Source organism: Vipera berus, assembly GCF_964194415.1.
Source record: "Vipera berus genome assembly, chromosome: Z".
Classification (NCBI taxonomy): domain Eukaryota; kingdom Metazoa; phylum Chordata; class Lepidosauria; order Squamata; family Viperidae; genus Vipera; species Vipera berus.
The window spans coordinates 78,071,180-78,085,114 of NC_138205.1; the positions used below are offsets into that span (position 1 = coordinate 78,071,180).

The 13,935-nt window shown below is 38.1% G+C and overlaps 2 protein-coding genes across 2 annotated transcripts in view; one reads left to right on the plus strand and one right to left on the minus strand.

Annotated features, from left to right (window-relative positions):
• Positions 1-13,935, plus strand: part of ULK4 (unc-51 like kinase 4) — a 195,042-nt gene that overhangs the window by 161,934 nt on the left and 19,173 nt on the right. The gene's annotated exons all lie outside the window — the stretch shown is intronic.
• On the minus strand, positions 1,552-11,844 carry LOC308677801 (uncharacterized protein; the record flags this gene model as incomplete). Its single annotated transcript, XM_081344497.1, has 3 exons — positions 11,821-11,844; positions 8,132-9,755; positions 1,552-1,781 (listed from the first exon to the last, which is right to left on the minus strand). Exons 2-3 carry the CDS (start codon positions 9,693-9,695, stop codon positions 1,552-1,554), a joined length of 1,794 nt encoding a protein of 597 aa, XP_081200623.1. The 5' UTR covers positions 9,696-9,755; positions 11,821-11,844.

Consider the following 13,935-nt stretch of genomic DNA (forward strand, 5'->3'; position numbering starts at 1 on the left):
AACTGTACTATAATTTTATTTCATGTTCTGGCAGAAAATTTACCCAAAGAAATGTCAACAAGTACAGAAAATTCAAAAATCATTTTGTTATTTTGAAAGCTAGCCAAGAGTAAAAACCCCAAACTTGCGCTGGTCACATATGCAATACTGATAAAAGAAAATCTGAACCTGTATTTACACTAATAGATGACCCAAATATATGGGCAGTCCTCAACTTATGACCATTATACCCATTATGATTTTTAAGTCGTGATAGTCATAAAGTGGATTACCCATGTGACCAACCCAATTTTATGACTTTTTTCCCAGTGGTTGTGAAATTAATCACCACACTTGTTAAAGCAAATCTGCAGTTACTAAGCAAACAACATGATAGTTATATGAATCCATTCTTTGCTAGGGGGTGTTTCAGCAAATTTGTAAATCATAAACATGTGACCATGGGACACTGCAAATAGCCATAAATGTTGGCTAGTTGCTGAGCACCACAATGCAGTCACATGGATAAGTTTTTCCCTGGAGAAGTATTTGAAGCTTAGACTTACATGAACTAGAGACACTACCCTCTAGCAAGGCCAAACATGACCCAGGACATAAAAAATAGTTACAATATAAGGAATCTAAATTATTATAATAGCATGTCCTCAACTGTGAATGGAGGAAGGTGACATGAAGTAGATTTAATAACAGAGAAATACATATTTTGCTGTTAATTGAAATGCCTACCACATTGTCTATGTTTTCATCAAAATACTACTTAGCAAAATCCTGTCAAATTCATTGTCATTGGCTTTATTTTGACTAGATGTGCAATTGTATAGTGCAATTATAACAATAAACGTGTCCATTTTACCAACATTAGTAGAATAATAATAATAATCAAATAATATCATTGGTGGTGAAATATTTATTAAGTAAATACACTATGGGTTATGAACAACAAAATGGAGACACAGATGATTCTTGGATTACAATATAAGTTTCTCAGATCAATTCAAGAAGTGTAAAAATTTATACAATTTTAACAATAATACAGAGTATCAGCAATCAGTTGGATTCAAACTATTCTGAGTTCAGAGGACTTGGCAAAGGAAAAACTGGAGAAAATTGAAGCCCCAGTCTCTTGAACTAGCATGAAGTCTGATCTAGATCTAGATGAAAGTCTAGATCCAAACCAGTGTTTTATTTTTAAGATTTTTGTAAAGATATATTGTTTTTCCCATCACTAAACACACCCTAATCTTTAACTGATCTGTGAACCTATTCTCGGTATTTCAGAAACTTAGAAAGTACTTCTATCAGGTTAGAAATAATCTTTCACATTAAAGAGCAATTATGTAGAAAATGAGCATCAGCATCAATCAACTTTGGCTAAGAGTTCTATTTTTAAGGCATTAGCTTCTTATTTAATATTTGTTTTACTTTCTGGCAAATCATCAGACATGTGAAAACAAAATCTAAAGTTACTATTTCAAAAAAACCCCTTTGTGATCAAGGCTTGAGGCTTATCTGAGTTTATTGAAAAATTGAATGGCAACAGGAAAAGTCTTATCATGTCAGAGATACAGCTAATGTCAAGTATATAAAGGATTGCTGATACATCAGATTCTTAACAATGTTCCTCCCATCTTTCAGGTACATCAGGTTATTAATGAAAATACCATTTCTGTCATCTCCATATGATTGATTTAGAGCCAGTTCTGAATCACAGTTATCTTTGATACACTGGATAATGTAGTTTGGGTTCTGTGAATAATCTATAACCCTGCTATTTTCCGAGTCTCAAGAGAAGTGATAAAAGCCTAGAATCAACATGATCTAAGACATCACTGATGGAATGCTTTTACTTGTACAATGTATTCACCTCACAAGGCTATTTACTGGGTAAAATATCCTTGGAAGCTTCTGAAGTGCACAGCGTTAAATACATTAACATAATAACTAAAAATCACTAGCAGTACAACAATACACCAGGATATATTTAAGTGCATCTACACAAAACACATTCTAATATATCCTAACGCTAACTACCCCCCTGGTCCAGCACCGGGTAGGCCACCAGCTGGCTGACAGGTGAGCATAAGGAAGAAGTGCACATGCACTCTGCAAAACCCACCTCCCACTCCTTGCCCTTTCTTATTTACCCAGTTGAGATGGTGCAAAGTTCCTGACAACTAGCCTTCGCTGCAGACAACTTTTTGTGCAAAGTTTGCTGGCCGGGTTTTTTGGCGGGCTCAGCAGCAATTGGCTTTCAAAATCCAATAGAGGGAGCTCTATTGGATTTTGAAAGCCAATAGGAATTGCTACACAGCTTGTTGAAAAGTTTTTTCCCCAAAAAAAAGGTGCCGGAACGCCGTTCTGAGCGTTCTATGAGAAAAAAAGCCCTGATAATGCATATTCTGATGTTCCATATTATAAATGAATTATAAATAAAATAAAGAGTTTACTACTACTATAAGCTATACTTCTTGGGAATCTTCAAATAAACAGGTCTTTGATGAGTGTACTGCATATATATTTTTTACATCTTTTTTCATTCATTCAGTCAGTCAGTCAGTCAGTTGTAAATACTTACATTCCTTTGTCCCAAAGGTGCTTTTAAAGAGGCAGCTGGACTTTCTTTCTTTTTCCTTAAAGATGTTTCACTTCTCATCCAAAAAGCTTCTTCAGTTCTAAGCTCTGTCTTCAATTCTAGCTATTACACTGTCTGTAATAGTAGTTATATTGATCCACAAAAGAAGAAAAACAATAGGATGGATAATGAAAATGCCATGGCAAGCCTACCTTAAAGGAACATAAATATCCATACCCTGAAATTATTTTTACACCATATATGGAAGGTTTGCAACTGTGCTAACATTGGAATGCATATCTGAACAATTTTATTGTTTTGGACTTCTATAACTGATGCAATCTATTTTGGCCAAAGTTAGTGTTTCATACTATATTTTCTTTATCCCTTCTGCCTGAAAAATAATCAGTTGACAGAAAAAGATCTTGCTGCTTAGTATTAACTTATTACATCAATTTTAGTGATCTGTTCAGAATGCAAACATAGTTTGATTCAACCCTCTATGTCCCAATGTTTATACATGTACAGCAGTCCAAGAGATAATGAATGTAATTTAGAATCTAGAATCTTTCAAAGTCAAATATCACCAATTATAAGATAGCAATGATCAGGACCGACACTACATACATCCTGCTTTAGAGACCAGCATTTTATAGTGGGAAACATGATTCAGTTATAGGAGATAAACAAGAATAGGTGAACTAAATATTATTCAAATGCTGGAGTTTCAAGATTTTGGTTGAGAAACTGCAAGAAAAATCCACAGCAACTGAAATACAAAAATAACTTGGACTTAAAGCCATGACAGGAAAATGTCCATGTCCTCAGCAATTTCAGCTTTTTTGCTGAAGAGAAGTGACAGCAACATAACTGTTAAAATAAAAATATAACTCTCCTCCAGAAATCTAGAAAACAATAGCATGACCTCTATTCAGTGTTCATGTTTGCTACTGACAGCAGGAACAATTTTAGCTTTGAGACTGAATTTTTATTTCACATACTTCACCTGCTGTTAATGTTCACCAACCTCTTACATTCTTGGTCCCTTTAGGGTGACCAGGATATAGTGCTAAAATACTTCAATCCTGAGGCTATAAAATCATGCCCAATTTAAATTTGCATCTATAAAAATGAATGTCTCTTTCTGTGTACTAGTCATATAAATAGAATCTATTTTCTCACACCATACAGTAGTAAATTTGCAACTTTTTCCTGTAGCACAATAGTGCGTGCTTCATATTACACTGTAAAATTGCATCAAATATTTGTTCATTAGATGTATGATTTAAAGATGTATTCATCTAGAACTTATTTTGATAAATATGGAAAACTAGCACAAATAATCTTGTTATTCTTTCCATTTTTATAATGTCTGAAGAGAAGATTTATAGTTTTTACTCTCAATTAATTAAAATATCATAAAATATTGCCCTATGTACAGTCACCCACGCACTCGTTACCTCCCGTATAGATTACTGCAATGCTCTCTACATGGGGCTGCCCTTGAAGACCACCCGGAGGCTTCAACTGGTGCAGAGTGCGGCCGTGCGGGTAGTGATGGGAGCACCCCGATACTCCCATATTACACCCCTCCTGCGTGAGCTGCATTGGTTACCGGTTGTCCTCCGGGTGAGATTTAAGGTGCTGGTACTTACCTTTAAAGCCCTACATGGCTTAGGCCCAGGATACTTGCAGGACCATCTGCTGCCGGGAACGACTTCCCATCGCCCAGTGCGCTCACACAGAGAAGGCCTCCTCAGGGTACCGTCGGCTAGACAATGTCAGCTGGCAACCCCCAGGGGGAGGGCCTTCTCTGTGGGAGCGCCAGCCCTATGGAACCAGCTCCCCCCTGAGCTTCAGATGGCCCCAGATCTCCAGTCCTTTCGCCGTGGCCTCAAAACACTCCTTTTCCACCAGGCTGACCTGGACTGACATGTTTTTAATTTTTAACTTTAATTTTTAACTTATTTTAATTTTAATTTATTCTACAGGGCCATTAATTTAATTTTTCTTTTAACTTCTGTATTATTGTATGTTATTGTTGTTAGCCGCCCTGAGTCCTTTGGGAGATAGGGCGGCATATAAATCCCAATAATAAATAAATAAATAAATAAATATTTCTTAAACTTATGCAATATATTTTACTTTTCCCAAAAAACAAAGAGTGCAATATAATGATTAAAACATTGGATTAAAAAACAGAAAAAAATATTCAAATTAGGTTTTGGTGTAATGAAATTCTGCTGAGTAATTTCACAGTGTTATGAATGGGCAAAAAGAAAACTGATTTTTCCAGGACTTGGAAAAAACAAAATCTGAAAAGATCCTGGAAGATTTTACATTTTGCCTTTCTCCCTTATCCCCCAATATGTACCATGGAAACTAATCAAGGAGAGAAACAACTTAGAACTAAAGAAAAAATTCCTAACATTGACAACAATTAACCAGTGGAATGACTTGCCTTCAGAAGTTGTAGGTGCTTTGAAATAGAGACTGGACAGCCGCTTATGTGAAATTATATACGTTTTCCTGTAAAGGTAGTCCTCAACATATAACTGTAATGAAACCTGCTCAACATAGAACAATTTGATCATGTGACAGATCCAATTTTACAACCTTTTTTGTGTTGGCCATTAAAGAAATCACCACGGCCATTAAACAAATCTGTGATTGTATAGTTTTGTCAAAAACTGGAAGTCAAAACTTTAAATCCGGATTATAAATTCCCTTTTTCAGGTCGGTCATAATTTGGGATGATTGCAAGTTGAAGGGAATAATATTTTTCCAATTTCTCAATATTAATCTCTTTTCTCATGCCTGATGTAATAAAAACTTCTCAAAAACTATCAATTCCATGATTTTGGAATATAATTCAAAATAGTATTATATTTCTTTAAAACTTTACTCATAAATCTACTTAAATATATTAGACTATTACTCCAAAAAGGAGTCAATAATGGGTAAGACCAAATCATATGACTTATTACTGAATTGTCCTCAAATTTTTTAAATTGCCAACAACAAACCTATAGCATCGATTGTTCCTGAGGGCATGCAATAAACCTGTAAATAAAAACTTTTTGCTAAATTAATTTCAGCCTGAATTCTAAAGAAATTTAGCATTTTAAAAATTATATCCACTGAAATTCCAATTTCAGATATTCTCCCTTTTTACTCCCTAAATTTAAATACCGATAGCTTCGGCATTAAAGATATTTTTATTTTTTTCATAAAGAAATGAAGTTGATTTAATTTCAGATAAAACTTCATAAAAAAATTCTGGTAGGGTTTTTTTGGGGAGGGAAGGTACTAAGGTACCTCTTGATAGTAAACTATCAAAAATACTTGACTATATTGTCACTGTTATATATTAAACAAATAAAATTCAATCTGAATTTGAAATTGCTTAAAATAATTGTACAAAACAACTGGTTTAAAATAACTAAACAACATTCTGGTTTCTAATATAATGCTCTAGCACCTATTTTTAAAGTACAATTATAACATAAAATTAGGTATTAGTGCAATTTAGAATCAAAATCCAATCCATGTCCTGGTGGGACCCAAACAGATCTATTGCTTACAAACTAGAAAATGAAATGCACCTTTTGCTATTTATTAATCCAACATTTGCCAAGATTTTAGTAGAAATAAAATTTAATGGTGTCTTCTAGATATTGTCTTTTCCTCCTCTCAGTTGTCAGTATTGATGTTCCATCGATGCATCAATACCTGCATTTTCCAAGCATCTTCCTTTCTATCCTCTTTCTTGTCAAGGTAAAAATCACCTTTGTAGAGGGCGACGGACCGTGCTTCAGAGAATGCATGATACACTTGCAGGAAGGCAAGAAAAACACGACGCATAATCTTACTAAATACCTTTTACTTACAAAAATATAAAAACTAAATATATATTATACAGAGCTAGCTCACTACATCCTAAATGTAACAGACAGTAACAGCAAAGAACTTTCTCTAGACATGCGCAATAAACGGACTGAAACCATAACATAGCTAGTCATATGGGATTCACTATGGTTACCAGATAAGTTATCACAACAGGTGCAGAGAACAGGGGAAATGTACAGTTAGAAATGAACTTTTCTGACGAACAAAAACAAAACGTGCAGTGACATTCCCCTTCTTTCGTCAGCAAAGTGAAGACTCAAGTAAGGCACATCTTCTCACGCAGATACTCATGCTGGGCTGTAGGAAGTGGTTTGTTCAGCATATCAGCAATTTGATCACATGTAGGCACATACTGTAATGTCACAAAACCTTGTTTAACCAGTTGCCTTATGTTTTGATATCGGATGTCAATGTGTCTGGACCTTGAACCTGTAAAACGTGTTTCAGAAATATAAACCACAGATTCATTATCTTCCATCACTGTGATCGGTCGAATCGGATGTGTCCAGATATCTGTGACTAAAGCATCAAACCAGGTTAAAGAATTGCATGCATCAGACACACAAGCATACTCAGCTTCTGTAGAGGAACAAGAAACAAAATTCTGTTTACGCACATGCCAGTAAACAGGACATCCATTTAAAAACATCATGTAACCTGATGTACTTTTCCGTGACTTCTTATCACTCGCCCAATCTGAATCTGCAAAACAACATAACTCTGCATAGTCAGTATGTGTGGGTTCCAACAACAACTTCATGTCTTTGGTGTGTTTTAGATACCTCAATAACTTTTTAACACATGTCCAATGAAACTGTTTTGCCTTGCCTACGTGTCGTGATAAAAGATTAACACTAAGTGCAATGTCGGGTCTAGTCCAACTACTAATATACAGCAGCGACCCAATGACTGAGCGATATAGTGTTTGATCTTCGAACTCAGGACTTGGTTCATGTGCCAAAATGTGAAAATCAGTTTGCATGGGTATACTCACAGGCTTAGCGTCCTCCATGTTACAGTGATGTAACAGTTGTTCAATCTTCTCTTCCTGTGTAAGACTGAACCCCTTCTGAGTTTTGGCAATTTGAACACCTAAATAAGTGTTAATACATCCTAAACACTTCAATGTGAAAAACTTTTGTAAAGCTTTAGCAAAAACCTCACTCATCTGCTTATTTGGACCAATATAAACAATATCATCGACATAAACAAGAATTATCTCATACCTATTACCGGATCTTTTAGTAAACACGCATTCATCTGTTTCGGACTTAATAAAGCCCATTGAATTTAGTTTGTCAGAAAGACATAAGTACCACATTAAACCAGACTGTTTCAGACCATAAAGACTTTTGTGTAGAAACCAGGTATCCCCTTCTTGCTGTCTGAAACCTGGAGGACCTTTGACATAAATTTCTTCATCAAGATCAGCGTGTAGATAAGCCGTTTCAACGTCGAACTGGAAAACTTCCAGGCCAAGGATAGTTGCAGTGGCTAAAGCAATTTTCACACTTTCAGTTCGCACCGTGGGTGAGTATGTATTTGTATAGTCCTCAGGATAACGTTGAGCGAAACCCTGGGCTACGAGTCTGGCCTTGTACAACGACTCACCATTCGGCTTCTTTTTGATCCTGTAGACCCATCGAGTACCAATAACTTTCTTGTTTGCTGGAGGGCTTGCAGGCGTAAACACTTGAAGTTTTTTTAAACTGTCCATTTCAGCCTGCATTGCCTCAAACCATTTATCTTGTTCTGATTCAGGAAGATGTTTGATCTGTGTGAACTTCTCAGGTGGAAGTGTAACATTACAAATCAAAGGTACAGGTGTTTTTGTTACTTGCCACGAATACCGTTTTGGAGGGATTCCCTTTGTGGACCTCTTGGAACGTCTCGGGCCAACCGTCCATTCTTCTTCCGTGTCGTCCTCGTCTTCATCATCGTCGCCAGCAGCAACATCAGCAGCTTGCGAAGACGGAACAGTAGGTTGAGAAGAACTCGTGGAAGGAACATTCGCCTGTGAATCTTGATCATCAGGTTGCGTGGCGTCAGCAACATCATCTCTAGGAAAATAAACTCCAGGATCATTAGAATGAATCCTGGACCAGTCAGCATCTTCCTCAAAAGTAGCAGATTGTGAAACCACAATAACATGATGAGAGTCAATGTATTTGCTCCATTTTGAATTATCATCAATGCCCATAAATCTCATCCTTTTTGCTGCAGGACCCCCTTTCTTTCTTTGGGCTAAAGGAATATTCACCATAGCATAGGAACCAAAAATATGGAGATGTGAGAGATCAGGCTTGTGTCCATACAACATGAAATAAGGGGTCTGATTTATCACACTACTCCAAGTGCGGTTGATGATATGGTTAGCATATTTGATAGCTTCACCCCAGTATGGAAGACTGAGGTTAGCATCTTCAAGGAGGCAACGCATCATGGTTTGCAAAACCCCATTTCTGCGTTCTGCCACCCCATTTTCAGCTGGAGTATAAGGAGCGGATGTCTGATGTACTATCCCATTCTCACGCATCCAGTCCTGGAAACGCTGAGACATGAATTCAGCACCACGATCACTCTGGATTCTGGCAATGTTGACCTCGAATTGGGTATAGACAAGACTAGCAAAGTCTTTAAAGATCTGAAAGGTCTCAGATTTTTCTTTCATAGGATATACATATCCATATCTAGAATAATTATCAACGATTGTCAAGAAATATCTTTTACCACCAAGTGTTGGTGCAAAAGGACCAACTATGTCAGTGTGTACCAAATCAAAAATGCGTGTTGACAGGCGTGTAGCGCGTTTTGGAATTGCTGCTGCCTTGGATTTGGCTTTCTTGCAGACAGCACAGTCCAAAAACACCTTACACCCCTTTAGATCCAAACCTCTTGCGAACTCTGGCATCTTCTTCAGAACACGGAAACTGGCATGACCCAATCTTCTGTGCCACTTATGGATACACCTGGAATGCAAAGGTTTACCTGTTAGTGAATTCTCAACATTAGCATTTTTGTTAGGAACCCCAGGCTTGCTGTGAGCAACCTGTGTCTTTTTTGTATTTTTATCATTATTAGGAACCTTTGGAGTAGCAACAGGATCTCTCTCTGGGACGTCTCTCTCTGGGCCTGTGCTCTTTGGAACGTGTATACTTGCCTGCTCTTGCTGCTTAGGCTTTGGTCTTAAGTAATAAACACCACCAATCAACATGGTTTCAGCAACAATATCTCCGTCTTTGACTATATAACTTGCTTTTTCAAGATGGTGGACCTGAAAATGAGAAAACCTAGACAAATGACTCTGACTAAGCAAATTACTACTGGCAGACGGAACGTAGTAAACATTTGGAATGAGAGCATCAAGCTCCTCAATGTAGACAGTTCCTTTTCCCATGACCTGAACAGGATGATTGGAAAAAGAGTAAAGTTCACGAAGTTCAGGTTCAGGCTCGTGCATCTCAGTGTAAAGCTCTTTTCTGTAGGTAACATGTAATGCTGCTCCACTGTCCAAAGTCCAAAGAAGTCGTCTGTCATACTCTGGTTGAGGCTGTGGATCGTTGGTCACAACCAATGTGACAAGTGGAGCTTGTGAATCACGCCTGGAACCACGACCACGACCTTGTCGTCCGCCTCTACCTCTGCCTCCTCTGGAATCTGTTCCTCTGGGCTGGTATGTGACGGGCGCTGGAACTCGTTGGGGACAATCCCGGGTGGCATGTCCCACACGATTGCAGATGTAGCATCTTGGCATTCTTGGAACGTAGGTCCTTCCACGGAAGGCACGCCTCGCTGAAGCTCTTGATGCAGGTGGTTCCCTTAAATGTGGCGCAGCTTGCATAAGTGCCTCTTCTTCGGCTAAGATCCTGCATACATGATCCACTGTGCGTTGAGCAATAGGCACTTGATTGATCTTGGAAATAGCATCTTTCCACTCATGATTCAAAGAATTGATGATAATGCTGATCATTTGAAAATCATCAATAGGATAGCCTTTTTCGCCCAGTTCTTTTCTAATACCTTTCATTGTAGTCAAATGTGCTCCAATATGTTCACCAGGTTTTAATCTGGAACCATGGAACTCAGACAAAAGTAAACATGTAGACTCAATTGATGTAGGCCGATAACATGTTTCTAACTGAGTCCAAATTTGTTGGGCAGTTGCATCTTGTGAAAACGTGAGCTGCAATTCAATGTCCATTGACATCAATAATGTTGTGCATGCTCTATTATCCAAGTCCCATATGTCAGGAGTCCATGGCTGGACAGGAGGATTAAACACCATCATGTGAGTACCTTCTCGGCGTAGCAAAAATCCAACCTCACTGACCCATGCCCTGTAATTCTGTCCTGACTTCTTTAATTTTGAATCACCAGCCAGTGGTACAATGGAAGGTGTTTGATGAGGAATATACAATTGAGGTACTGGCTGTGCAGGTTGTGCAATCCGACCATAACCTGCAGGGGGCACCAGTGGCATCTGTGCCTGGACATGCGGCAGTTGCATTGAAGCTGCCGGTAGTCTTGGTGCTGGCTGTGACTGTCTTTGAGCTGCTATTCTACCCTGGCCAGCAGGAGGCGCTGGCGCTGGGGCTGGTGCAGTAGCATAATCTGCAGATGACACTGGCCTTCGCATATAAGAACCCGGTGGCAATTGCATGTGGGTTAAATATGGCTGTGTTCTGCCAGGTAGAGGGGCTTGCATAGAAGCAATATTAACAGAAGAAGCAACAGTAACAGGAATCCTAGCACCATCAGGGACTGGAGCCTCAGATAACGGCAGAAATCTTGTATCTCTGAGCAAAGACTCCTCCATAGACAATTGCGAGAGTGAGAGCTCCAATTCATGTCTTAATGCAGCTTCACCAGTAGATGGTGCTATAACATTTGCTTCAGGCATCACTGTGGCTCTGTATGGCCTTTGGGACAGCCCATAATCATGTGACATAGGAGCCTCCGGTTCCCATTCGTCTTGCATGACACTCAATGATGGGCGTGACTTTGGCTTTGGGGAAGAAGGAGGCAATATGGCTTCTCCTTGTGGGTGTGGCAATATGGCCGGTTCATGCTCATAATTCCTCTCATATTGCTGAACCATTGACACATATTCCTTTGCCTGCTGCAAACGCCTTTCAAAAACCCCAATTTGTTCACAGTAGCCTTGCATAGCCCTATCTCGCATAGTTTGCTTGGGGCTTGAAGGAGCAGAAGGAATTTTCTTTGGCTGAACTTTAGGTTTCGCTCCAAGCCTTTGAAATTCATCTTGAGCCCCTGGAGTGGGAACATTTCCAAAAGCAGCTGCCAGGGAGCTTGGAAAAGTAGAAAAAGGAGTGACTGACCTTGCATCGTAGACAGGAGCAGGTGCGTCTTCTCCAAGGCGTGTGGCCGAAGCTATCGGAGTTCTTAAGGTCGAAGGGAGATGCCCAACAGACAAGCTACTGGCCTCCCGTTTCAGCCGTGGCTTCCTTCCTGACATGTTTCAGCAGTTAATCACCGCTGCCTCACTAGCACTAACTAACTGATAACAGCCGCAGAAACATGCATCTCCAAAAACATAAATCAAACCATCCTCGATACCAAAATGTCAAGGTAAAAAATCACCTTTGTAGAGGGCGACGGACCGTGCTTCAGAGAATGCATGATACACTTGCAGGAAGGCAAGAAAAACACGACGCATAATCTTACTAAATACCTTTTACTTACAAAAATATAAAAACTAAATATATATTATACAGAGCTAGCTCACTACATCCTAAATGTAACAGACAGTAACAGCAAAGAACTTTCTCTAGACATGCGCAATAAACGGACTGAAACCATAACATAGCTAGTCATATGGGATTCACTATGGTTACCAGATAAGTTATCACAACAGGTGCAGAGAACAGGGGAAATGTACAGTTAGAAATGAACTTTTCTGACGAACAAAAACAAAACGTGCAGTGACATTTCTATTCCTCTCATACTCCAAGTCATGATCCTCCCTACTCCAAGGTTTCAGATGCAGAAATATTAAAATAATAATAATATAAATAATACCTCAGGGTGCCGCCGGTAAAAGATTGCCGGAGGATAACACCCAGGGGGAGGGCCTTCTCTGTGGGTGCGCCTGCCCTCTGGAACCAGCTGCCCGTGGAGCTGAGGACTGCCCCTGACCTTTGTTCATTCCGCCGGGACCTGAAGACCTGGCTCTTTGAGCTCTCCGGCCCAGGCTGAGAATTTTTTAACCGGGGTTTTTATTTTAAGGGATAATTTAATCTTTTTTAATTGTTTTTTAACTTTTGTATTTTGTATTACTGATTTTAAATACCCTGTAAACCGCCCTGAGTCCTTCGGGAAAGGGCGGTATATAAATCTAATAAAATTAAATTAAAAATTATATATTATCTGTGCAATTTGTCAATACATTTCATCTATGTTTAATAATTGGAAGAATATTGTTATTGTTCATTCATGCCAAACAAAAAAGAGGAAAATTGAGTGAAAATTACATTAAGACTACTTTTAAGTATGTTTGGAATAAAGTTTGGCAAGATCTGATTTAAAGAGAAAATTTGGGAACCATGGTTCATTTTAACATTGAGTAGGTAATACTTGCTGAGCAGATAGTACCTGCAGTGATATCAGAGGTAGGATATTTGTGGGTGTGAATACGTATTTTTGAATGAAGACAGAATGCAGTGTTACCAAGAACATAAATAATTTGCAGTGAGTGTTTGATAAAATATGCAGTGTAGCATATGGATATGATAATTAATGTATAGAAGATCAAGTTACCTTAACTGAACAAACTTGAATAATTTATTGTAGGTTACAACAAATAGTGAAACATAATCATAAGTTGTGTCCTTTAATGAAATATTTACTAAAGATTGGGAAAAAGTTTTGAGATATGCAAATACTAGTAGAAAGATAGAGGTAATAGATTGTCTAATGGAAATAAAAATGTTTATGAAAAGAAAATATTTCTATATAAGAGTATGCATGGGAGTTGGATATGTCAGGAGAAACATAGTTGAAAGCAGTAAGAACAAGGTATTTAAATACTGTATGTGTAGTAAAACATGTAGAGATCAAGTCAAGATTGAATGGTATTGACTGAAGTTGGATTGAGTAGAAAAGTGAGTAACCAGCTTGAACAAAATAGATAGAATGAATAAGATTCACATTATATGAAGGAAGATAAATAGATTAAGAAGAATGTCTATGGAAATTTTTTATCATCCAGGTCATGGTTGTCCCAAAGATACTCTTTCCAAAAAGAACTGGAGATATTAGGAATTTATGTAGCTGCTCTATTCATGTTTGTTCCACTAGATCTGAACATTGTTGCCCCAATGTTGTAATTAAACACTGTCTCAGCAGGAATAGAATCATTAAAGAGTTTAAAATTTAGAGCCAATGGCAGATGATCTATGTCTGGGTGTAGCTTCTTTATTTACTTAATTATCTAT